Raw genomic sequence first — 25,712 nt, forward strand, 5'->3', positions numbered from 1 at the left:
GTTTAATTATGCACACACACAAACCTCCCACACACAAACATACACTGAGGAAAGACCATGTTGAAAGTAAATCTGGTTTATTAAACTGCTGTTAGCTCAGAAGGATGCATTAGCAAGAATCGTGCAGCATGTCAAATACATTTGCCCGAAATATAACTTATGCTCTTGTGATTTGTATAGCTCAGCTACAAAATGTGGACCCTCAGGTGATTGCTGGATGGTGGAAGAAAAAGGGGCAATCAAAATTTGTAAGTGCCAGGTTGTGTAGCTCCAATTAAAATATTTAACAACAGCCAAAAGTTTAAAGTTGATGAGAACTTGACATCACGCCTCTACTAAAATTACTCGCACGTCATTCAATTGTTTTAAATGTCGAAGGAGGCTCATCGCGTTTGCACTTTTATTTTTGTAAAGAAAGGCTAGTCTAGTTCGTATGCTTATTTCGGAAATTTACAAGGCCACCAATTCTACAAGGACACGTGTTGTGTGCCTAAGATGAAGAGTTAATGTCCAGTTTTATTTACGTAGCGACAGCCTGAAGAAACATGAGAGCTAAACTGCCAAACTTTAGAAATTTGTTTTTTAAAAATTTAATCAAGAGAGTCAGTTGTATTCTTGTATATTATCGCAGATTTATTCAAGTTTGTCCATGTCAATTCCAAAAATACCTTCACCCGGGGTGGAAGAAAAGAAGATAAACATTACCATAGCCACAAAACAAACCTTTACAAGAAAACCCACTGGCATTTTATAGTTGCAAAACAGCCCTTAATTTTAAAACATTTTAAATACTAACATTTTCCTCCTTTGAGATATTGAGCAAATGATTTGAGATTGTGTTCAGAACCACCAAATACGACCACTTTTCACACTTAGGACCACTGCAGTATCCTCAGAATTTTAAAGGCACAGTCTGTTTTCCTACCTGGAATTTTCCCATTGGACCAGCAACATTTCTCACATTATGGTCTCTCTGCCAATTGGATGATGGGAAGTGTGGTCCAGCATCTCTGGAAGACGCACCTGGATTGCGGAGACTTATTCTAAATTACCCAACTGCAGTCAGGTGCCCTCTCTTCTGGATAAGACAACCCCATCGTCCTCAGCTTGGCTGGAGAAAACTAGAATAGGCCCTCGAATTGCTCTTTTTTTTTTACTCTAAATCTCCCAGAATCATCATTTTGGAACAGGCTAGGGGTCAGGGGATCAAAATCCAAACAATTGGCAAACTGACTCATTTATGATGGGGTCATCATCTGATCCCCTTTTGTGACCTTCTGACAAGAGAAGCCAGATTCACTTCACAACCATGTTACTAATTTGACGACTGCAGTGATTCCCTTAGCAACAGAAATTTGGGAGTCAGTTGTGGTCATTAAGTCGAGGATTACCTGTATTAGTTTGGCTGACTGTTCAAGTTGCAGCCATGCTGTAGATCAAGGGAGCCAGAGAGAGAGGTGATTGGCAAGACAGAAAATATGATAAATTCCAAGTACTATCAAATAAAAGGGTTTTCTGTTCTATCGAGGCTTGTCTATGCTTTTCTCTTTAAATGGCCCCTACATCAGTTATGGCTACACAAGATAGACGGACGGATGGATAGAGAGAGAGATGCCATATGTCACCATTTTGAGCTGCTGCTTAAATAGATTTAGCTGCCAAAGAATAACATGGGGGCTGATTTATTTATTAAATTTGTATGCCAGCCACCTCGCTATCCACAGCTACTCCAGGCATTCAGAGCTCTGAGTCATGCCTCTAAAATCCATCCTTAGTAAAGACATTCAATCACTGTTTAGAATTGTGAATAACAACTGAACCACATTCTCCATATTTCAATTCCTTTGAAATCACACCGTTAACCAAGGCTCGGCATTTATTTTCCCTTTTTTCAAAGCTATCTTTAAAAATGCAACTTCCAAGTGGGAGCTTGACCTGACTTGAAATTTAAACCTCAGTCGGAATTACTTCAAGGGAAGTTGGCACAGAGTTGCAGCCTTCAAACAGTGGGTTGAAGGCTTAGATTATCCGTGTTCATCATTATTATGAAGTTTATTGTTATTGTTTTGTATTTCAGATCTGTGTGTGTATCTTTCTGGGAAATCTTTTTGCCTTGAGAGACTACAGTATAAAGAACACAGCCTCAGAGCTATTTACCAGTTCCCCTGTCTAAAAGTCTAACATAGCTTATAAAAGCCAGGAGTTTATTTATTTCCATCGTTAGGGTTTAACCAGGCTTCATAGATCTGTGCAACAAAAATGGAGATAAAGAATATTTTTCTTTTTCCCTGCCATCTACTATTCTACAGAGATTCTACATTCTGGGCCTGGTAGCCCCGTGACTGTCAATCTGGAAGCAAAGTTAAACCTTTACCTCAATATTAGTGGCACCATCAATGCACCATAACAGCATAGGATGCTCCCTTTTGTAAACCAGTAACTGCAAGCACTTCAGCCCAAAATCTGAAGGCCAATTTTGAGACAGGGTCTTACACATCTTTCTATGACCCACCTACGCTATTTTCGTTTATAAAGTTAGTTGGTCTTTGGTGCTCTCTGAGCTTGGTTGTTTTCTTGAAGATGTTCCATTACCAAACTAGGTACCATCATCAGTGCTAGAAGTGAGTGGGGTTTGCTCTCTGCTTACGTGCAAGATGCAATTAAAAACCCCACTCCCTTCTAGCACTGATGATGGTACCTAGTTTGGCAATGAAACATCTGCAACGAAACAACCAAGTTCAGAGAACATCAAGCAGACCTCATTTCAACCCTGAGCTACAAGTAAGTTTTTATCAGTTAGTTGATAAAAAGAATCAAGAATAAGCAAGCATGCTGTATCTGTGCACAGCAGAATCTAAGACACATCTGCAAACGTGTCATCTTACTCTCCATCTCTCATTCTTGTCTTCCTGAGTGTGCATCTTCTCCAGCACTAGATGGAAGGCAGTGCAGTACAACTTCAACTCACCTCGCTTGTGACGGTGTGAATCCATCCTCATATCCATCTCTACATTCATACAAGCACGATTTTCCAATCTCAAAGCCAGTTTTCAACGTCAGGCTGAAAATTAGATAATCATCATCTAATTTTCTCTGAATCTTAACCAACTGCAATAGTAAAATTCCTCTCTCATCAATTCTCCTTCCAGTCCTCCTCCTCCACATCTTAAGATTTTAGCTTCATGCAACAAATCAAAGCGCAGAACGAAAATTTACCGTATTCAGTCCAAATTTATTTTTTCGGGATTTGACCCAATACACCACAGGGTAACTAAAGCAATATCAAAAACCAACCCTACACCCAAACGCTACCAATTAGGTACTTTAACCAAAGTTACTAACTCCTCTGAAAAGGATGGAAAACTGCTAGTGAGAAAACACATATTAAAGAAAAGTATACTTGTTCAAATAACTCTTGACTGCTTTCATTAATAGGCTGTGTTGAAAGCAATCTTAACATTCCTAGATAATCCCCAAGGGTGTTTTTTTCGGGAGGCAACGGGACTTTCTTGTTTTTTCTTTGAAGAAGTTTCGCTTCTCATCCAAGAAGCTTCTTCAGCTCTGATTGGATGGTGGGGAATGGAAGGATTTATATTCCTTGCAGACAGCTGGTCATTTGCATCCTTTGACAAGGTCCTTGAAGCACTTGGAGGTTTATCTGTGTCCTCAGAGTCACCTGAGTAGTGCAAATGGTTCCTGTAGATGCAAATGACCAACAGGCTTCAAGGAGTATAAATCCTTCCATTCCCCACCATTTAGCCAGAGCTGAAGAAGCTTCTTGGATGAGAAGCGAAACGTCTTCAAAGAAAAAACAAGAAAGTCCAGTTGTCTCCTGAAAAAAACCCCTCTGGGCCAACCATGACCTGGATGGCTGAGAATCTTTACAGATTCCTAGATACTATTGGTAATAGACTGAACATTTCCAATAAAGAAAAAAAAACATTTATTCAAAAATTATTGATCTCTGCAAACTGAAGCATCAGGCAAGTATCAGATATAGTTTCTCAGATCTTTGGAGTAAAAAGGGAGAAGACAGAGGCTAGCATGCATGTGGCTTCTGACTTCTCCAGCCCACATCCCATCCTGATATCAACACATCCATACATTGCTTCAGTTGACCAATGAAGTTTGAAAGTAGCAATCCACTGTTGCAGCCTCTGAACTTGTTCAAACGCTGCATTTGGTAGTGTGTGCTTTCACAACTCCTTCCAACCCTGGCTGATCCAGAATTATCTCAGACTTTTTAAGCATTACATGAAGGCAATGGGCAAGCGAAAACAATAACGCAATGATATTCATTTTGATGCAGAATCTTCTGATCAGCCACAACTTGTCCAGCAGATCTGCTCTTGAAAGAAGCCAGCAGCTCTTTAATCAGAAGTAAATGATTCCTGTTGGGAGTGGGGGGGAAAATAGGTCATGTTATTCATCACCACCTCTTTGCTAGGACATCTATCAATTACTAATAAATTATTATTTATCCTGAACTTTTGGGGTTTTGTCCAGCTAATCTAAGGAGTTGACTTTCAAGGCCAAATAGCAATTAGTAAAAATTTTAAGCTTTCCTGAACTAACCTGTAATAATGCTATTCTGCCATTGCCATAGGTGGTAATGAGTTCAGGAACCAAGCGTTTAGTATCGTTTCTGCACAGATAAAGGTAGTCCTTGACTTACGATTGAGCCCACAATTTCCACTGCTAAGCAAGACAGCTCTTGAGTAAGTTTTGCTCCAATGCAGGGCAGGACAGAAAAGAAAAGAACAGAGCAGAACAGAACAGAACAGGAATAAATAATGGAATGGGAATGGGAATGGGAATGGGAATGGGAATGGGAATAGAATAGAATAGAATAGAATAGAATAGAATAGAATAGAATAGTTGGAAGGGACCTTGGAGGTCTTCTAGTCCAACCCTCTGCCTAAGCAGGAAACCCTATACCACTTCAGATAAATAGTTATCCAAGATCTTTTTAAAAACTTTCCAGTGTTGAGCCTCAGTGGCTCAGTGGTTAGAGCGCAGTACTGCTGACTGCCGGCTGACTGCAATTTGGCAGATCGAATCCAACCAGGCTCAAGCTTGACTCAGCTTTCCCTCCTTCCGAGGTGGGTCAAATGATTGTTGGGGGGGGAAACATGCTGACTCTGTAAACCGCTTAGAAAGGGATGTAAGGCACTGTGAAGCGGTATATGAGTCTAAGTGCTGCTGCTATTCACAGCCATCTTGTGCCGGTTGCCAAGCGCCTGAATTTTTATCATTACAATCCTGGAGGATGCTGTGACAGTCATATCTGTGAGGACCAGTCCGAAATGCCTTTTTTCAGTACCGTTGTCATTCCAAATGGTTTCTAAATGAACGGTCGTTAAGTCAGAGATTACCTGCAGTTTGAATTTGGTTACTGTCCTCCCACGAACCTCCCCTCTTCTCAAATCCTAAGGCTCAGATCCTGAAGCTTCTGGCACCTTTAATGGGATGTGGGAGACAGTCTGCCAGGGAAGGTTACCTGCTTCCAGGAGTCTCCAGATTTTTCAATCACAATCGTCTGGGTTTCCCCAACAGCGGATGACGTAGTTTTGTAGTCATCTGACAGGAGGCCGAGGATGGGATAATGATTCCTGTATCTGGGGGAGAAAAGCGGCAGGAAGCAACATGTCAGCAATGATTAATAAGAGTTGGAAGGGACCTTGTAGGTCATCTAGCCCAACCCCCTGCCTAGGGACCTCTAGGAAATTTCAAAGCACTTTCAGCAGAATGGTTAGCTGGACTCCTTGGCTATTCAGATATTCTTTAGAATAAATGAGCTGGAAGAGACTTTTAACAGATTTAACAGATTAACAGAGTTGGAAGAGACCTTGTAGGTCATCTAGTCCAACTCCCTGACCAAGCAGAAGACCCTACACCATTTCTGACAGATGGCAGTCCGGTCTCTTCTTCTTCTTCTTTTTTTTTTTTTGAAAAAGTATTTTTATAACATACAACATAACAGTAAAACCATCTTCTATATATCATGTGCACAATATCTATAATCCTTTCTTCCTAACTTTACATTCATATTGTATTCTAATCAACATTCCATATCCTATTATCTCATTATTATTCTATTATTTAATTTTTAATCTCTTCTTGAAAGCCTCCAGTGGCGAAGCTCCCACAATTTCCGAAGGCAGCGTCTGTTCCATGGGTTGATTGTTCTCACTGTCAGAAAGTTTCTCCTTATTTCCAGGTTGAATCTCTCCTTGTTCAGTTTCCATCCATTATTTCTTGTCTGGCCTTCAGGTGCCTTGGAAAATAGCTTGACCCCCTCCTACTCTCTGTGGCAGCCCCTCCAATATTGGAAGCCTGCTCTCCTGTCTCCCCTGGTCCTTCTCTTCCCCAGACTAGCCAGGCCCAGTTCCTGCAACCGTTCTTCATATGTTTTAGCCCCCAGTCCCCTAATCATCCTGGTTGCTCTTCTCTGCACTTTTTCTAGAGTCTCAAGTAGACCTCAGATGGCATTGTAAGAGCAAAACTAAGATGATCAAAGACCTGGAGACTAAAACATACGAAGAACAGCTGCAGGAATTGGGTTTGGCCAGTCTAGAGAAAAAAAGGTCTAGGGTGACACGACAGCAGTATTCCAGTATTTGAGGGGCTGCCACAAAGAAGAGGGGGTCAAATTATTCTCCAAAGCACCAGAGGGCAGGACAGGAAACAATGATTGGTAACTAACCAAGGAGAGAAGCAACCTAGAATTAAGGAGAAACTTCCTAACAATGAGGACAATTAACCAGTGGAACAGCTTGCTACCAGAAATTGTGAGCGCTCCATCATTGGAAGTTTTTGAGAAGAGACTAGACAGTCACTTATCTGAAATAGTATAGGTTCTCCTGCTTGAGCACGGGGCTGGACTAGAAGACCTCCAAGGTCCTTTCCTAATCTAATCTATTCTAGTCATTATTCTACTATTATTTTGTTCTGTTCTATTCATTATTCTATTCTATTTGTTATTTTCTATTCTATTTTTTTATTCCCATTCCATTCTATTCCCATTCTTCAAAGCAGGACAGGATTATAATCTGTCTAAATTGCAACAATTGCCACAACTAGACTGAAAGCCAGCTAGAGTTAGTGGTTTAGGCATCAGGCTAGAAACTGGTAACACTGTGAGTTCTAATCCCACTTTAAGGACAAAGCCTGGGTGACTTTCAGCCAGTGATTCTTTCTCAGCCAAGAAAACTATAGCGACTAGTCAATGAATCAAACACACACACACACACACACATACACACACACACAGAGAGAGAGAGAGAGAGAGAGAGAGAGAGATATTATACATGGATTACACATCATCCTATTTTTAAAACATCCAACTATTCCAGCTGAGTTATCTGATGAAATATACTTTAATTTATCTACATTTACAGTAGAAGAAATTGGAGGGTACAAATGGCGTAAACATTCCTGCACTGTTAATTTGTTTCCCTTTTGATGTATTTTTTTTTGTTTTTCCTTTTATAATTTTGATTTTCTCCAGCTGGATTGGAAGACCAGTTTTAACATTAATTGTGACAAAAGCGGTGAAACCTTTTCTATTTCAACCTTTCCTATGAAATGTAATTATGAGTCTTAGCTAAATTAAACCTTGCCAGAGGGGATTATCGTGGTTTTTAATTACATTCCAAAACATAAAAAGACATCCTGTATACTTTTTCTCAGCAAGTGTATTTTTGTGCAATAAGTTTTAACTTTTGCTGTTTTGTTACGGCCTAGTGTTGCTTTGTGTTTGTTTTTAAGCATGCTGACGTTTGGCGGTGCTGATCGGGGCAGAAACATTGGTACCCATAAAATAAATACACCTTTTCAAGAAACAGAAAAAAAACCATTTGCTCGCAATAGCATTACTTTTTTGTGATGATGGTCTTTGTGATTCCTTGGGATGGGTTGATGGCTAATTTTTCTTGCCTCAATCTGAAGAGTTCCTAGAAGATTTAAAAAAGAAAGTTCAGGCAAAAAGACATCATCCCATATAGACTATTCAACATTTCATACCCTACAGTTTCTTTGCACATTCAGAATCTCCCTAATACTGATTAGGATTGCTGAAAATAGATCCCTAGTAAAGAAAACGTAAATTAAAGAGTGACTAGGATGAAATTCTACTTGTGGACACCTTCCCAGGAGAAGTCTGAGATTGCAAGTCAACTTCTTGGTATTTCCTGATCTTATTTTTGTCAGTGTATAAGGATTCATGACTGAAATAGACCTGGCAACAAGTCAGCCAATGGGAACTGTTTGGTGACTTAAGAAGTAGGATCTTTTGTGAGCCCTGTCAGACAGCCTGGGCATGGTTTAGCTTTGCTTCTGTGATTATGACTTTTGGATTCTGAGTTCTGATTTTGGCCTCTGCTGCATGGGTATTGTATATATACATGCATCACACTTTATATTATTGTATACTAACTCGATAGCCATGCTTTGCTACGAAACTATGTGGTCAGGCTTAGTTTTGGGGGGAGGAAAATAAGGGGAAAAAATTGTCTGCCTCTGCCTACCAGCATCCATCGGTATTCATCTGGCTAGCGTCCTGTCAGTGTGTGAGAGTGTTGAGGGCTGTTTGGAAACTGAAGCAATATTTGCTGTGTGAGCAAGGAGACAGCAAGGAGCCTGGGCGTGGCTTAGCTCAACTGTTCTGTACTAAAGCTGCTTGGTGCTATGAAAGTAGAACTGAAACGGAAACTCCTCTCCTCTGCTTGTGTTTTGCATTTGAAACAGATTTCTTTTCAGGTGGGGAGGGGGAGTAGAACTCCTTAGCATCAGAGCATGTTAATAACAATAATATATGAAATATTAATGCTCTGATAGTCATTTCGAAAAATCCTTTCTTAGTGAGCACCTAGAAGCCAAGAGGAACATATGTGCCAAATTTCAAGTTTGTAGGCTTTACAGTTTTGGAGATTTTGTGATGATGCATGAGTGGTATTTCGCTTTTATATATATAGATAGATAGATAGATAAAGAAGTTTCTTCTATAAATGAATCCTGCTGAATTATTTACTTGTGTGCTGGTTGGATTGATGCAAAGTCTGCAAAGTTTCCCTGTAGATGTTTCATGACCAAGCTAGGTAACCTCATCAGTGCAGGGGTGAGTGAAGGTTTGCTGGCCTTGCCAGTCTCAGTTGGGGTGTGGTTTCTCCCTTAATGGGTTCCTCGATTTGGGAGCAAGTCAAGAATCTGCTCCAACCCTCCATGGTGTAGTACTACTTACCTCCTCCTGTCGTTTGATGCAGGCCTCCCTGTCCTCCAGCTTGAGAATCAGGTCTTGCACCTTCATCTGAAGGTCAACATCGCTCCCTTGCTTCCTTGAGAAATCCTTCTGGAATTCGGACAATGAGCACTACAGAAACAACAAAGCTCATATCAACAAGTTGCCAGCCTCCAAGAATCCTTCTTCTGCTTGTCTTTCCGGCTGCCATAGAAAGGGGGGGTGGGGGAGGGAAGATTAATTGGGCTTTGTGGGTAGGGGAGAAAGTGTGCTGGAGGCTTGAGATGGTGAACTGTCAAACTTGGGAAAACTTTCTTGACTATGCTTACTTGCTTACTGTGCAGCTGTAGCCTCTTATCTATTCAGGCCAAGGTCAACTGTCCTGGCAAGCCAGATGTCTCAAACACCACCTGAAGATGCCCCACATGACACACATCTCAGATTGGTTGGCCAGTTTGAACTCTTGGGGGTGGGAACATTGAAGGGGTGGGATTCTACCAGTTCGCACCTATTCGCTAGAACTGGTTGTTAACATTCTAAGCAGTTCAGAGAACCGGTTGTTAGAAGAAATTACTGGCCTAATCCTGTAAGGAAGGCAGGAAGGAAACATTCTGGTGTTGCTTACAGAAACTGCTTCTCCGTTAACCCTTATTACATTCTTGGCAGGACTAGACTTCCTGTCTCAGGAACCTCTCTGGAGATTTTTTCCCCTCCTTTGCTGGTACTTTGCTTGTGTGGAGTGACCATTCAAAGTTACAATAGCACTGAAAAAAGGGACTTATGACTGTTTTTCACACTTACGACTGTTGCAGCATCCCCACAGTCGTGAGAGGCCAGGCGAGGAGATGCATGTCTCGATGTGAATGATGTTGAGTTGGCCACGTCCAGCCAATAACATGACCACCAAGCCACACCCACCACCTAAGCCAAGCCCACAGAACCGGTTGTTAAAAATTTGAATCCCACCCCTGGAGCATTGGCATAACTTTCTATATGTGATTTTTCACACCTATTGCCTCAGATCTTGTATTTCTTCTGATGCTACCATATCAACTTTCAGTAACAGTCCTTTTCTCTAAAGCAATGGAGTCTAAGGTTTCCTTTCTTGGATTTTGAATGGAGCCTCACCTGACATTACACAAGATCTGAGGCAATAGGTGCGAAAATCACATATAGAAAGTATAAATATAAGAGAACAGCAGAGTTGGAAGGGACCTTGGAGGTCTTCTAGTCCAACCCCCTGCTTAGGCTGAAAACCCTATACCAATTCAGACAAATGGTTGTCCAATCTCTTCTTAAAAACCTCCAGTGATGGAGCACCCACAACTTCTGGAGGTAAGTTATTCCTCTGATTAATTGCTCTCACTGTCAGGAAATTTCTCCTTAGTCCTAGGTTGGTTCTCTCCTTGATTAGTTTCCATCCCTTGCTTCTTGTCCTGCCTTCTGGGGCTTTGGAGATGTCATGCCCCTGTTGGAATCTGATTCTGAGGGAGAGGTGGAACAGCTGACAGGGAGTGGGAGTGTGGCTCTGGTGGCTGTAGAGGAAACTGGGGAAGGGCACAGTCTGGCTGGGCAGAGCAGAGAAGAGGTAGAGCAAGGGAGAGGGAATTCAGAGGAAGACCCAGGGCCACCCCCCTCTTCATCCCAAGGCACGCAGGGAGAAATGGAGAAGGGAGCAATGTGAGTTGCTTGGTTTAGGGGGGAGGAAAGAGCCCTGATCTCCTTCATTGGCTTCAGCTGGGAAAACTGTTTAAAAAGGCAAACTACGTACAGCAATTTGCTGGAAGCAAAGCGTGAATTATTTTGGTTTGTCAACTCTTATCTGAGTTCTGGTATCCTCCCAACTGTGTGTGTGCTTCGTTATCTTTTTAAGTCTGCAATTCCTTATCCTGCCCTAACTCGTTAATTGCTGCTGCGTGGTTTGTGCTGGTTTTTATTTATAATTTATATGTACTTTGGGTTTGGATGGAATTTCTTCCCTTTAAAAACTGTTCTTGGGAGGGTTTTTTCTCCAACTGATGATAACTGGACATGGGGGCCAAGTTGGAGGAATTAAAGGGACTTTACCTATTTTTTTGTGACTGTTGCTTTTGTGCCACGCCCTGGGTCATCACAGGAGAATAGGTTGTCCCCCTTTTCTTTGTGGCAACCCCTGAGATATTGAAGCACTATCTCACCCCCATGACTTTGAGTGACGTTGGATCCCTGATGGATGTCACTGTGCAGCTTTCCTGGTAACAGTGTAGGCCTAGTTGGCCACTATCTTCTTCTGGGATGCATTGTAACACTCTAGGCTAGTCTACACTTCTGGGATATCCATGTGGTTCTCTGTTCAACAACCCAGTGAGGTTCCAGGCCAGATAAGACCGAACAGGTATTAACACCTGTAGAAGGCCCAGCTCTACAAAACAGGAATGGCTTAAAAGAAAGTCAGGCATCCTTGATAAGGAACCCAACTTACCCGCAGATTGCGGATCTCTCGGTCTTTATCCTCTCTGAGTTGGTTGATCATCTCTACGTAGCGGCTGGAAAGTTCATCGGTGGTGGTTTGGCCCAGAGGATTGGTGGAAGCCTGAGCAAAAGGAAAACATTTTAGTTTCTGCAATTAAAAAAAACACTAACAGTTCTTTAAAGCAACCTCAACATAATGAGAGGTTTATTCTATGGAATAAATCTATCATCTATCTTTCTTACTTTCTTTCTTACTTTCTTTCTCCCTCTCTTCCTTCCTATCTTTCCCTTTCTTTCTTTCTTTCTTTCTTTCTTTCTTTCTTTCTTTTTTTCTTTTCCTTCCTTCTTATTTCTTTTATTTCTTTTTCTTTTCTTTTTTCTTTTTCTTCTGTTTCCCCCTCTCTTTATGTATGTATATATGCATGTATATATGTGTTTTTTCCTTTGCTTTTTTCCTCTTTCTCCCTCTCTTCCTTCCTGTCTTTCCTTCCTTCCTTGCTTTCTTTCTTTGTTCTTTTATTTTCCTTTCCTTTTTTTCTCTTTCTCTTCCCTTTCCCTCTCTCTTTATGTACAGTATGTATGTATTTTATTTATTTTTCCTTTATTTATTTATTTATTTTTACACACACACACACACACATATTCTAATGGGGATCCAGTTGATTGAATCACAATTCAAATGAAAAGCCCTTAAATTGATGTTCATGGATGTTCATTCCCAACTTGATTTTTCACACCACAACCTCCGATGTGCAAGGTACTACAGACAAGTGATCGCCGTATCTAATTTCCCGTAACTATGCTGCTTCTGAATCCAAGCAAGACTTGGAAAGAAAAGAAATCAGCCCTCAAGGAGACCAATTGGCACAGAAAGTGTTGTCCACTCACTGGTCACTTTTTTACAGGGATGCTTCTCTCTTTTAAAGGGGATCCCAAGCATCCACTGACCAAAGGGAAGAGGAGAGCTGGCTTACCTGGAGTCTCAAGTTCTGGATTTCCTGCTCCAAAGCTCGTTTGCTGTATTCCAGGTCTTTCAGCCGGAATTCCCGCTCGCTGTCATTGTGACGGAGAGACAGCAGCTGTTCTTCCAGGGAACGGCACTTCAGAGTGTATTCGCGGAGGGCTTGCTGCAAAAATACACCCCAGCCAAAAAGAAACCGTCTTAAGGGACTTTGTCACTTGGGAGAACCTAATTCCTTAAGGCTTAGCTTAATGTATTTGCATTGGTACATCTCTATTTTCACAATTCTTGTTGGGCCATGGTTCCTATGCGTCGGCCACCTTGGAATAATTCCGATTGATCATCCTACCATACATAGTGTCAACTCGTAAAACATTCCTATGCCTGTTTTAGTAGTTGCCACAGGGAAGAGGAGAAAAGGAAGGAAATCTGGAAGAGCAATTGAAAGCGAAAGTACATTCCAACTCTTTATCTTTAAAAGATTGTAACCAAAATACCAGAGGTTTTGCCCAGGAATATATTTAATTGGAGAACGTGAATGATGACACCCAGCCTGGGAACGTGCTCATCACTTGGAGAATCTGGTTTATGAGACACCCAGGAGGGAAGGGAGAAACATATAGGCTTTGAATAAGCAAGGTAGAAAGAATAATGAAGCTTTTGAACTTTAGTGTTGGAGAAGACCCTCGGGAATACCAAGGACAACCAAAAAATCCAATGGATCATTGAAGAAATCAACCCAGTGTTGAGGGATCCTTAGTGTTCTCAGAGCTTGACAGCTTTTCTTGCAGTTGCAACTAGGTTGCTCTCAACCCCCTTCTTTACTAGCAGTGATGATGTTACCAAGTAAGGGCGATGAAATGTCTGTAAGGACACAGCCAAGCTCAGAGGGAAACAAGTACCCCTTCATTTCAACCCTGAACTACATATATCCTCCTTTATCGGCAACCCAGAGTTCTCACTTGAAGCATCAACGTTCTGATTCATGCTACCCTACTTTGCACACATTATGCCTCTGGAGAGTGCTGGGAAAGATGTAAGGAAGGAGAAGAAGCGGACAACAACAAGGAGAATGTACCACCATTACAGTGGGGATGATTACACCATTGGAAGATCTGAAGGACCAAGTCAGGGCCAGATCCTCTCGGAGAAAATCTATGGGTTGCTAAGAATCAATATCAACTCGATAGCAGATCACCAGTATTGTACATGTTGTTCATAGGTAAAAGTAAAGGTTCCCCTCGCACCTATGTGCTAGTCATTTTCGGTTCTAGGGGGCGGTGCTCATCTCTTTTACAAAGCCAAAGAGCCAGCGCTGTCCGAAGATGCCTCCGTGGTCATGTGGCTGGCATGACTAAACGCTGAAGACCCACGGAACACTGTTCCCTTCCCCCCCAAAGTGTCCCCTATTTTCCTACTTGCATTGTTTACATGCTTTCGAACTGCTAGGATGGCAGAAGCTGGGACAAGTAACGGGAGCTCACTCCCTTACACGGCGCTAGGGATTCGAACTGTCAAAGTGCTGATCTTTCTGATCGACAAGCTCAGCATCTTAGCCACTGAGCCACTGCGTCCCTACATACGTACACGGAAGCTATAAAGCAAGACTTGATGGTTACGTCTGCACAACGTCGCAATGCTCTACATACTAGATTTGTTTTTCTTCTCTTGTAACAGAAATAGGAAATGTTTATCTAGCCTAAGCTAATCTGCCGGTTTGTATTTTTCTATCCTTCTCCCCGCCAACCTTTGCTATTTCCCCAGGATTTGATGTTCTTCCCCTTTCAGAAGAACGTCTTGGCATTAGATCAACCGATAGGTCACTACAACAACTGACAGTTGGACAAGACAGCCATTTCAATCAGGAGCCAACATTTGGTACCCACGGAGTGTGCTCGCTCACCTGCTGCTGACGATTGTTCTCACGCACAGAGGCCAACATCATCTCATATTCTTTCACTTGAGCTTCTTTGAAAGACAGGTCTTTCTCAAGCAGCATCTTGTCCATTTCCAGCTTCTGTAAAAGTCCATAGATAGATAGGCTGTTAAAAATACTCTTATTTGCTATGTGCAAATCGATCTGTCTGTCAGTTTGCCTCAGTTTATAAAATATCACATATTAAAAATATTCTATATGCTATATCCCTCCCTCCTTTTCCTTCCTTCCATCCTTCCTCCCTCTTTCCTTCTTTCTTTTCCTCCTTCCTTCCTTTCTTCCTCTTTTCTTCCTTCCTTCTTCCTTTTCTTTCTTTCTGTCCCTCCCTCCTTCCTTCTTTCTCTCTTCTCTTCCCCTTTTTCCTTCCTTCCTCTCTCCTTCCTTCCTCATTCTGCTTCTCCTTCCTTCCTTCCTTTCTCTCTCCCTCCCTCCCTCCCTCTCTTTTTTCTTTTTAGCACATTTGTGATTCAGAAAAAAAGTAATGCTTGGATCTCCAAAGGCTGAGTTTATGACTGAACCATAAAGTCAGTCATAACATATGCTCTTTTTCTTTTGTGACACACTGACACTCAAACCTGCCTTTGTACCTCTGAGGAGGAGTAGAATGTCATGGATTTTCAACAATAAGCTGTTGAAAAACAAGCCTGAGGGAAATGAACAAGGGAACCAACCAAAGTTTCCAGTGCAACTACAAACAATGCAAAATTTGTCTATATTAAAAACGACCCAAGTTCATAACGGCTCATAACTACTAAGTCACCTATTATCCATGGTTTGGTCTCAAAAGATTCTTCCAATTGTCCTAAGAGAAAAGTAACTTCAAGATTGCCTTACAAACTTTTGAGAAGTAAATGACTGACACCGCTTTGATTTCTGCCATGCAAGAAAGGATCCGATATTTCTACGCAGAATTTGTAGGCGTGTCACTCAAAATTCAGGGGACTCTCTAAAACAGGCGCCGACAAGAAGAGGATCTTGAAAATCTGAAATTGCTTTATAAATCCTGGCTCTACATCACAAGTAACATCTGGGTGCAGCTTTCCCTATCCTGACCTCCCACAGATGTGTTTGAAATGTAAATTCCAGCCAGCAGGTCCTAACACATCTGAAAGACACCAGTCCAAGGAAGGCTGTTCAAAAGCACTCCGACACATTCCAAGCAACAGAACTACACACCCCTAAGTCATCCTGAAGGTGTACAAGCTCCTCTCGAAGGTTGCTGAAGGTGGCAAGGACCAGCTTCATGGACTTATCAGCTGTTGCTCTCATCTAGGAAAGATGGACAGCAAAAGAGATGGTTTAGGATGGCTTTGGAGCAGAAAGATTTTAATACAAAAATCAAACATAGTTTCAAGCTTGCAACCAGCTGGAGACTTGGAATAATTCAAATCCTCAGCCACTCCAATGTCCTGTTGGTGAGAACCGGCTAGGTGAACATCTGGGAGAAATAGCATTTATCAGTTTCCCATCATATGATTATCCTTAATGGTGTCCATTCTACTGGGATAGATACAGATACAGATTAACAAGTTGGAAGGGACCTTGTAGGTCATCTAGTCCAAGCACCCACCCAAGCAGAAGACCCTACACCATTTCTGACAGATGGCAGTCCAGTCTCCTCTTGAAAGCTTCCGGTAATGAAGCTCCCACAACTTTTGAAGGCAACTTCTGTCCAATCGGTTGTCAGAAAATCTCACTGTCAGAAAATTTCTCCTTATTTCCAGGTTGAATCTCTCCTTGGATCAGTTTCCACCCATTATTCCTTGTCTGGCCTTCAGGTGCCTTGGAAAATAGCTTGACCCCTTCCTCCTCTCTGTGGCAGCCCCTCAAATATTGGAAGACTGCTATCATGTCTCCCCTGGTCCTTCTCTTCCCTAGACTAGCCAGGCCCAGTTCCTGCAACCGTTCATTGTACATTTTAGCCTCCAGTCCCCTAATCCTCTTGGTTGCTCTTCTCTGCACTTTTTCTAGAGTCTCAACATCTTTTTTTTATAGCATGGTGACCAAAACTGGATGCAGATAAGTCTCCAAAACCGATAGATAGGTCACCTTTGAGCTCAGAATGTATTTAGACCAACTTTGGATCTGACATGTCCCAAAAGTTCTTCTTCAGCTTCTTGGATGATAAGCGAAACATTTTCAAAGAAAATAAATAAAATAAAAAAGTCCAAATAAAATAAAGAAAGTAAGTCTAGTTGCCTCTTGAAAAAGCACCTTTGGGACCGCCGTGATCTGGATGACTTGAGAATCTCCATAGGGATTTGGATCTGACACTACTATTCCAATATTTTGGGCCAAACACTGAGACCATTTTTGTTCCAACATTTTGAGATTTAATTTCATTTATCTAGGATTTTTTTTGTGGCTTTTAATGATTCCCATCGTGAATATGACTTTTTTATTGCATATTTTCTAATTATGTCACATGAGGGATGGTGAAGTAGTACTTTCCCAAGAAGAATGAAACATCTGGAAATAAGGAGAAATTTTCTGTCAGTGACAACAACCAACCAATGGAACAGCTTCCCTTCAGAAGTTGTGGGAGCTTCACCACTGTAGGCTTTCAAGAAGACACTGGATAGCCAACTGTGAGAAATGGTGTAGGGTCTCCTGCTTCGGTGGGGGTTGGAGTAGATGACCTACAAGGTCCCTTCCAACTCTGTTAATTTGTTAATCTTCTAAGGAGGAGGGTGAAACAAGAGGCAGCCCAGCCCAGCCCAGAGAAAGACAGTAAAGACAGCAATCCTCCAGATTCTCCCAGAGAATATCCAACTGTTGTGATAGCAGTAAAGGTTTACTCTGGCAAGATTCTGTCTGTTGTGTGTAAGCAAATAAAGAACTGAACCCTGGCTGGATTCTTCTGTGTCATTCCTGGGCTGACATATAGTTGTTATTCATCAACACGGTATCCATCATAAGAAGGACAGTAAGTAATTATGTAATATGCATCAATACTGCGTGTTAGTGCATAGCGGTTTAGGAAAAAAGAGGGCTTCACAACATGAAATTAAACACAATTTCTATTGATTTCCACAAATTTCTCCTTACCTCCAGTAGGTAACGGATCTGCTGTTTTGTCGACTCTGAAAGCCCTTTAGGAATCAAGCTCTCAATATCCTCTCTCTATTGAAAACAAGACAATAGAAATAGAATGCATATTATCAGGAGTGCTATTTATTACAGGTTAATCAAATATTGGGTTCAACCTCACTTATCTACATCATTCATTCATATATATATAAAAAATAAATAAATTATACTGACTGGAGAATTCTGGGAGTTGAAGTCCACAAGTCTTAAAGTTACCAAGTTTGGGGACCTCTGTTTTGTGTTCTATTCTGTTCTATTCTATTCTATTCTCTATTCTATTCTATTCTATTCTAATTCTTTATTCTATTCTGTATTCTATTCTATTCTATTCTAATTCCTTATTCTATTCTATTCTATCCTATCCTATCCTATCCTATTCTATATTCTATTCTAATTCCTTATTCTATTCTATTCTATTCTATTCTATTCTATTCTATTCTATTCTATTCTATTCTATTCTATTCTATTCTATATTCTATTCTATTCTATATTCTATTCTCTATTCTATTCTAATTCCTTATTCTATTCTATATTCTATTCTATATTCTATTTCTAATTCCTTATTCTATTCTACTCTATTCTAGAAAAAGAATAATCAATCCCTACCATATGTGAAAATCAGTGTGATTTTCATTCAGGCAGGTTAAAACCAGCCTTTTATTCTCATTTTTGGATTTTAATCAAAGACAGCTAGCCACTGTTTGCTTATTAACACACAAAGCCCAGATATTTCTCTAAATTCTGGAAACTGTTCGGCACTTACATCATTCAGAGATTCCAGATCGCATCTTCTGTAAGGGAAATACAAGAAAAACATTAGCATTATCCTTTCGCTATCCACTGACTACATTATAATCACCACCACCATTGTTGTGGTAAGTCTTTCATTCTGACTTAATTGAGGAAAGGGTATACTAAGTTACCTTTAATAAAATTAAATGCCCTTTGCAACCACATCACCTAGAGACAATGCATTCAGTATTATGGTGGTGCAGTGGTTAGAGTGCAACACTGCAGGCTACTTCTGCTGACCACTGCTGGCTGCCTACAGTTTGGCAGATTGAATCTCACCAGGCTCAAGGTTGACTCAGCTTTCCATCCTTCCAAGCTGAGTAAAATGAGGATCCAGATTGTTGGGGGCAGGAGGCTGACTCTGTAAACCGCTTAGGGAGGGCTGTAAAGCACTGTGAAGCAATTTATAAGTCTAAGTGTTATAGCTTCCTTCCTTCCTTCCTTCCTTCCTTCCTTCCTTCCTTCCTTCCTTCCTTCCTTCCTTCCTTTCTTCCTTCCTTCCTTCCTTCCTTCCCTCCCAGTTGTTAGAATGCAGTGCTGCGGGCTAATTCTGCCAACTACCAGGAGTTCGATCCTGACCGGCTCAAGTTTGACTCAGCCTTCCATCCCTCCGAGGATGATAAAATGAGGACCCAGAGTGTTGGGAGCAATATGCTGACTCTGTAAAAACCCACTTAGAGAGGACTGTAAAGCACTGTAAAGCGGTATGTAAGTCTATGTGCTATTGCTATTAACTGAGGACCATCTGTAACTAAAAACTAAGAATGTTGTGACAACACTCATACATAATACGAGGACTGGGATTACGTGTCTATCCACAGAAATGAGCAAGGATGTTTAAGGTGAGGGATTTAAGGCGATTTTTTTGAACGGGGTTCAAGGAAGCTTAAATCAACCCCCATTTCTTAGGATGGCTGCAGACCAACAGAACCACAGCCTGCTGTTCAGGCAAGCAGCTCTGCTTCCTTTCCAAGAACGGCTGCCAAACATTCTCCAAATTCCAAGCTAGGATGAGGCCCGACTTCTACCTTCCGCCCAGCTTCTCAACATGCTGGAGCAAACAGCTGTGCAGGTCGTTGCTCTTGCGGTGCAGTTCTGCTAGGAGTTCTCCAAAGTAGCGGCAGTCCAGCTGGTCATTTGTCTCCTGGGTGCACTTCACCTGTCAGGGAAGTCATAAGGACATCATTAGAGAGGCAATGGTTCGACCCTCGGCATGCAAATTTCCTGTTTTAAAGCTCTGCTCCCATTCTTGATTGCACACCCTGCACTGACCTACTTTTCCACACTCCCATCTCCCCTTGGGGTGCCTATCAAATATTTCCAGCTTGATTCACCACTTCTTCAATGCCCTTGTTTTCTACACACAAGGCATCAATAATAAACTGCGGAATGTCCTCCTGCGGTGAGGAATTCCTACAAACCAAGTTCCATGTTGGGGAATTTCTTCTTGCCACCAACAAGCCAAGCTGGAACTTGGTTTGCCAGATCCAATCTGGGTCAGTCCCCGGGACCGGAGGCTTAATCTTCCAAGCTTTCGGACTCGTGCTGGAACTGGGATGACCCAAAGGGGCGTGGCACAAAGGCAACACAGTCAGATAATCAATAAGAGTCCCCTTAGTAGCTCCAACTTTGCCCCCAATGTCCTGGTTACCTTCTGGCTGGAGAAAAACTCTCCCAAGAACAACCTTTGACTGCAGAGAATTAAGTCCAAAACATGGTCAACACAAACTGTAATGTTAAGTCCAATCAAGCCCAACTGAGGTAATTAGTCTGGCAGGGCATGAGCAAGAATTCCAGACTTGAAGGCACGGCAAAACTCACATTTGGGAAGATGCCAGGAACACAAATAAGCAATGACAACACAGGATAAAGTCACATTTGCTCCCAGCAGCTGCTGCAGTGGGCATGCATCTCTTTTAAACTCTCATTCCCAGGTGTGGCTAATGAAGGGAATCAGGGCCCTTTCCTCCCCCATAAACCATGCAATCCATGTTGCTCTTTTCTCCATTCCTCCCTGCATGCCCTAGGATGAAGAGGGAGTGGGCCTGGATCTTCCTCTGAATTCCCCCTCCCTTGTTCTACCTTTCGCCTGCTCTGCCCAGCCAGACTTTGCCCTTTCCCAGTTTCCTCCACAGCCAACATAGCCACAATCCCACTCTCTGTCAGCTGTTCATCTTCCTCCTCGGATTCAGACTCTGACAGGGGCATGACAGGAGCCCATCCTCAGGGAACTTGTCTCTCGCCAGAATGTGTCAAGAGAGACAAGTTCCCTGAGGATGGGCTCCGACACGAGTCCAAAAGCTCAGAAGGATAAACCTTTGGTCCCAGTGACTGACCCAGATTGGATCCTGCGACGTTATGTTGGGACACGTACATATTTGCCTTCCTTCATAACTTGCTTTTCCTGCTTTGGCGTCAATGTGTAGTGCAAAGGCACTCAGAGAGGTTGATACACCGTGATTACTAATAAAAGAATATTTGTAGCTTCAGGGTTGACCTGAGGGGTCCTTGGTGCTCTCTGAGCTTGCACATTTTCCTGAAAACATTTTATTACCCAACTAGGTAACATCATCACTGCTGACAGCAGTGTTGATGCAGAGCAATTATGAGGCTACCTAGTTTGGGTAATGAAATGTCTGCAAGAAAACAAGCAAGTTCAGAGAATACCAAGGATCCTTCAAATCATGATTGATGGCTTACAGTGCACAACAAGCCCAACTTTTCAATAAAGTAGTTTAAATTTCAAGGGGGGGCGGAACATATAAAAATAAAAGGCAAATACTTTAAAAACTCAGGTGCTTTGTGAGATAAAGTCTTGTCTTGTCTGGTATGTTCACAGTATATTCAACATCTTATTTTAATGACCCCATAACTCCTTGTGGGGTAAAGTCTTGGCAACTGAACGGAGCTGAGTGTTTACTGTCCGGGTGCCCTTCCTGTCACCAATGCGGAGTTTTGTTCAGCAGATATATTCTCATTGTGCTCTACCTAGGATCGAGCTCACAGCCCCACAGCTCGTGAGGCGAGAACTCCACCTCTAGGCCACTGCATCGTGTTCACAGCAGAATATACAGTTAAAAAGCTTACTGCGGCAGTTAAACAGCACAAAGCAATTTATATTGTTTCTTCTTTCTACATTTCTCTTAGATTTCTTCTTCACTCTTTTAAAGAAGGAGGAGAGTTTGGGGGAAAACCCCCCTCCCAGCTTTCTTGGTTTTCCCACGATGCGTCTTCAGCCTCTCCAGGCACCTCAAAGCAGATGCGGCTGCTGTTTTGCCTCATTAGAATTCAACCTGCTCCTTTTTTTCCCCCAAGCGCTCCACCTACGTTCGTTTTGTTTCATAACTTGCGGCTCACCTGAGTCATGAATTGTCTTGTGGAGGCTTCTGCCCAAGTGCCTGCCTCTCGCTAGAGGCAAACAGGGGCACACTTTTCTGATTCAACTCCCTGATAATTTCAGCACAGAAACTTGAGAGCAAGCGCATCCTTTCCCCGCTAGGCTGGGTGTTGGCCGCTTTTGCAACTTGAGCAAAATGGTTTTCAGAAATTAGATTGGATCTGATTGTGCTGTCACCTGACAGCCACTCGATCTGCAAAGAGTGGCTGAGAGGACTCTTCCAACGCATGAGACTAGACAGCGGAATCCTTTTGGAGCAGAAAGGAAAAGGTAAAGGTTCCCCTTGCACCTACGTGCTAGTCATTTCCGTCTCTAGGGGGTGGTGCTCACCTCTGTTACAAAGCTGAAGAGCCAGCACTGTCCAAAGAAGTCATGTGGCCGGCATGACTAAACGCCAAAGGCGCACGGAACGCTGTTCCCTTCCCACCAAAGGGGTCCCTATTTTTCTACTTGCATTTTCACATGCTTTCAAACTGCTAGGTTGGCAGAAGCTGAGGCAAGTAACGGGAGCTCACTCAGTTGGGGATTCGAACTGCCAAACTGCTGACCTTTCTGATCGACAAACTCAGCGTCTTAGCCACTGAGCCACCACATCCCATCTTGGAGCAGAAAATGTCCACTTAAGACAGTATTTGTCAACCTCAACCACTTTTAAGACGGGTGGACTTCAACTCCCAGGATGGCCCAGCCAGCCTGGTTGGCTGGGCCATGCTGGGAGTTGAAGTCCACCCGTCTTAAAGTGGTTGAGGTTGGCAAAAACGTATTGATCGGTTAAAGGCTTACCGGTTCAGATGTCTTTATGATCACTTTATTAATGCTGCTCTTTCCGACATCATTGATATGGACAGGAGTAGAGTCACAGGCATTGGTTGTGTGTTGGCATTGCTGAACCACCTGGATTCGTTCCACTGGCTGGCTGACTTGGCATTGGTCAGGCACGGTTTGCTGCAGGTATTGGTACTGCTTCTCCTAAGAAAAAGAGATTCTCTTGAAAGCGCCCTTCTCTTGTGCAAATTCTTTGTGTTAAGAACCCACTTCGTGTTAGGAAACTGAACACTGAAATGTGAATGTGGGAACTGAGTGTTAAAAAGAAGGGAAACAAGAAGTCCCTTGCCTTTTCCAGGGGTGTCGTGATAGAGGTAAAAGTAGGCATGAGTTCAGAGAAGCATGGCCATCCTGATCTTCTCTGACCACCCAGTGGACACCCTGTGGCTTAAACAATATTATTATTATTATTATTATTATTATTATTATTATTATTATTATTATTATTATTATTATTATTATTATTATTTATTATTATTATATAATAACAACGTTCAAGTCAAAATCATACAAAGAACAATCGAGATCTTTTGAAGTCAAATTCAAATAACGTTTTAACAAACTGCATCACTGTTTGGTTTGGTGGCAGCTGTGCCTCAGATAGAAAGCCCCTACAGAGAGTGATGAGGGCAGCCGAGAAGATTATAGGAAGCTCACTTCCCTTTATTCAGGATACTGCTTATAAGCGTTACGTGCTTAGAGTTCAAAGCATCGTTAGAGACCCTACACACCCACTTCACCGTCTGTTTCTGTTGATCCATCTGGGAGGAAGTTTCAAAGTATGTCTAGCAGGACTATCCGATTCTGTAACAGCTTTGTTCCCTAGGCCATCCGTCTGATAAACTAACAAGATTCATTTTTCTCGCCATGTACATATACAGTATATATCTGGACTAGACTGCGTTGTCTCTTCATGTCATATATGTAGGTAAATGCATAATTTTGCATTTATTTATTTATCTTGTTGTGTTTATATTGGAGGTATTGACCCTTTAAGAGCTGTAGGCAGCGACATTTCATTTTTAATATATGCCAATTAGTGTACATTCAAAGTGACAATAAAGTTATTGTTCTCTTCTATTTCTATTTCTATTCAACTTTATTGTGGTTGTTAACCAACAGAGTTCTCTGAAATATAAACCTACCTCATAATCCTCCACTTCTAAAGTTTGGCACAAGTTTCAGTAAGCTTGGCACTCAAAAGCCTGTGGAGCAGTATTTCTCAGCCTGGGCAGCTTGAAGAGGGGGTGGACTTCAACTCCCAGAATTCCCCAGCTGGGGAATTTGAGAGTTGAAGTCCACCAACTTCAAGCTGCCAAAATTGAGATACTTGAGATAGAAGCCTTCTTCCCAGGATTCTCTGCCAAGCAACGCTGACTCCAAGATAAAGCCTGCTGTGTAAAATGAAGCAGTTCTTAATTTGACTTTGACCTTATTGCTGTGTTTTGTTTACACACTGAGCTTGTTTGCCTACTGTGGTTTATTAGCCAACTTTGGGACACACAGCTAATAGCTGACTGTGGCAATGCGTGACCCCAGCTAACAATGACTTATTGTGGAGCGAGTTCAATGTGTGAATTCAGTCCTACTGCAGATACAACCTTATAGGGAAGTTTTTTCATTTCGAAACTGAACTCTGTAGTCAAATCTCTATTTGTTTCCAAGAACAAAGGTCCCTTCCTGTTTCTTGTTACACCTGGTTGGAAAAAGAAAGAACTTGTTGGGGATTGCTGGCAGCCGGTGCAGACGGCAGCGGACAGTGGGGAAGAACGGGGACCAGTCTGGGAGTCTGGAGTGGACTCAGACGAGGGTCCTCTGTCCAATGCAGAGATGGAGCCAGGACCATCTGGGAGTCAGGTGCTGCCTTCAGAGCCTTTGGAGTCTGGCAGCAGCGAGGAAGAGGAACCAGGGGAGCCTGTTCCCAGTGCGTGTGTGCACCGAGCTGCTAGAAGGCAAGAGCAGCTGAAACAAAATGGGCGACTCAGGATAAAAGTCAGGCCAAGATGACGAAAGTAGTCAGGCCAAGATGACAAAAGTCAGGCCAAGATGACGAAAGCAGGAAGCAAAGTAGTTTGATTGGTTCCAAGTCATCCTTGAAGCTCTCTGTACTTTGGTTGGCTTTTTTTGTACTTCGGTTGGTTTCTTTTCTAGTTCATTTGCTACTTCTGTTTTTTGGCAGCACTTCACAGAACTGAAAGGTGGGTGCTTATCTCAGGGGACTATTTGAGATTAATTCTGGCTGGGAATGAAAACAATTCCCAGCGTTGCAATAAAATAAGTCTTGTTTTTAAAATAAGTTTGTGCAAGATTATGGTTTAGGAGGCCTGGGTCAGAACAGAACTTCTGCTTTGCTGGTTACTGTAATACAGGCCATTGGGTTTGTAAACGTATGAGATTTGTCTTGCAAAGAAGCACATGAAAACTGGAAAATGACCACAAAGGGCCATTTTATTAGGCTGTGCAATGATCCACAGTCAGAAGGGAAATCCAGATTTAGCGCACAGGGAGGTAGAGGCATAATCCCTGCAGACAACCCTAAAATGAAACCCAACTGAAATTCTACAGGGAAAGGCAGGGAATCACAAGGATGTTTCCAACAAAAGAGAATTATTTGTAGCTCTGGGTTGAACTGTGGGGTCCTCTCTGAGCTTTCCTGCAGATGTTTCAATACCCAACTAGGTAGCATCATCCACGCTAGAAGGGAGTGGGGTTTGCTCTCTGTATAGAAAGGGCAGGGATATAAACAGAGAGCGAACCCCACTCTTTTCTAGGACGGATGATGTTACATGGTTGGGTAATGAAATGTCCGCTGGAAAACAAGCAAACAAGCAGGAAAACATCAAGGACCTCACAAGGATGTTTGCCATCTAGTTTTCACACAAGCCAATGCTTTGGGCTTCCTTGTTGCACCTGTTCTCCTCCCGCTCTCCCCTTTCAATTCCTCAACACACAAGACTTGTAAACCAGTCTTAATATACCTCTCTCATTCATCTGAGTCTCTAAAAAGGGAACACACCTTGGA

At 42.3% G+C, this 25,712-nt stretch overlaps 1 protein-coding gene across 1 annotated transcript in view; it reads right to left on the minus strand.

The window, feature by feature from the left end:
• Nucleotides 1-3,211: 3,211 nt before the first annotated feature.
• POF1B (POF1B actin binding protein) overlaps nucleotides 3,212-25,712 on the minus strand; it is a 45,002-nt gene continuing 22,501 nt past the window's right edge. Inside the window, exons 4-15 of the mRNA XM_026703019.2 lie at nucleotides 22,649-22,834; nucleotides 19,497-19,627; nucleotides 18,440-18,467; nucleotides 17,635-17,709; nucleotides 15,763-15,855; nucleotides 14,554-14,667; nucleotides 12,664-12,816; nucleotides 11,700-11,810; nucleotides 9,242-9,370; nucleotides 7,879-7,955; nucleotides 5,501-5,618; nucleotides 3,212-4,391 (exon numbers count right to left, since the gene is read on the minus strand). Of these exons, the coding sequence (XP_026558804.1) occupies nucleotides 4,371-4,391; nucleotides 5,501-5,618; nucleotides 7,879-7,955; nucleotides 9,242-9,370; nucleotides 11,700-11,810; nucleotides 12,664-12,816; nucleotides 14,554-14,667; nucleotides 15,763-15,855; nucleotides 17,635-17,709; nucleotides 18,440-18,467; nucleotides 19,497-19,627; nucleotides 22,649-22,834 (1,236 nt within the window). The 3' untranslated portion in view covers nucleotides 3,212-4,370. The remainder of the gene's footprint in view (nucleotides 4,392-5,500; nucleotides 5,619-7,878; nucleotides 7,956-9,241; nucleotides 9,371-11,699; nucleotides 11,811-12,663; nucleotides 12,817-14,553; nucleotides 14,668-15,762; nucleotides 15,856-17,634; nucleotides 17,710-18,439; nucleotides 18,468-19,496; nucleotides 19,628-22,648; nucleotides 22,835-25,712) is intronic.

This window comes from Pseudonaja textilis, chromosome 12, assembly GCF_049901715.1.
Source record: "Pseudonaja textilis isolate UNSWEBS1 chromosome 12, rPseTex1.2, whole genome shotgun sequence".
Classification (NCBI taxonomy): Eukaryota; Metazoa; Chordata; class Lepidosauria; order Squamata; family Elapidae; genus Pseudonaja; species Pseudonaja textilis.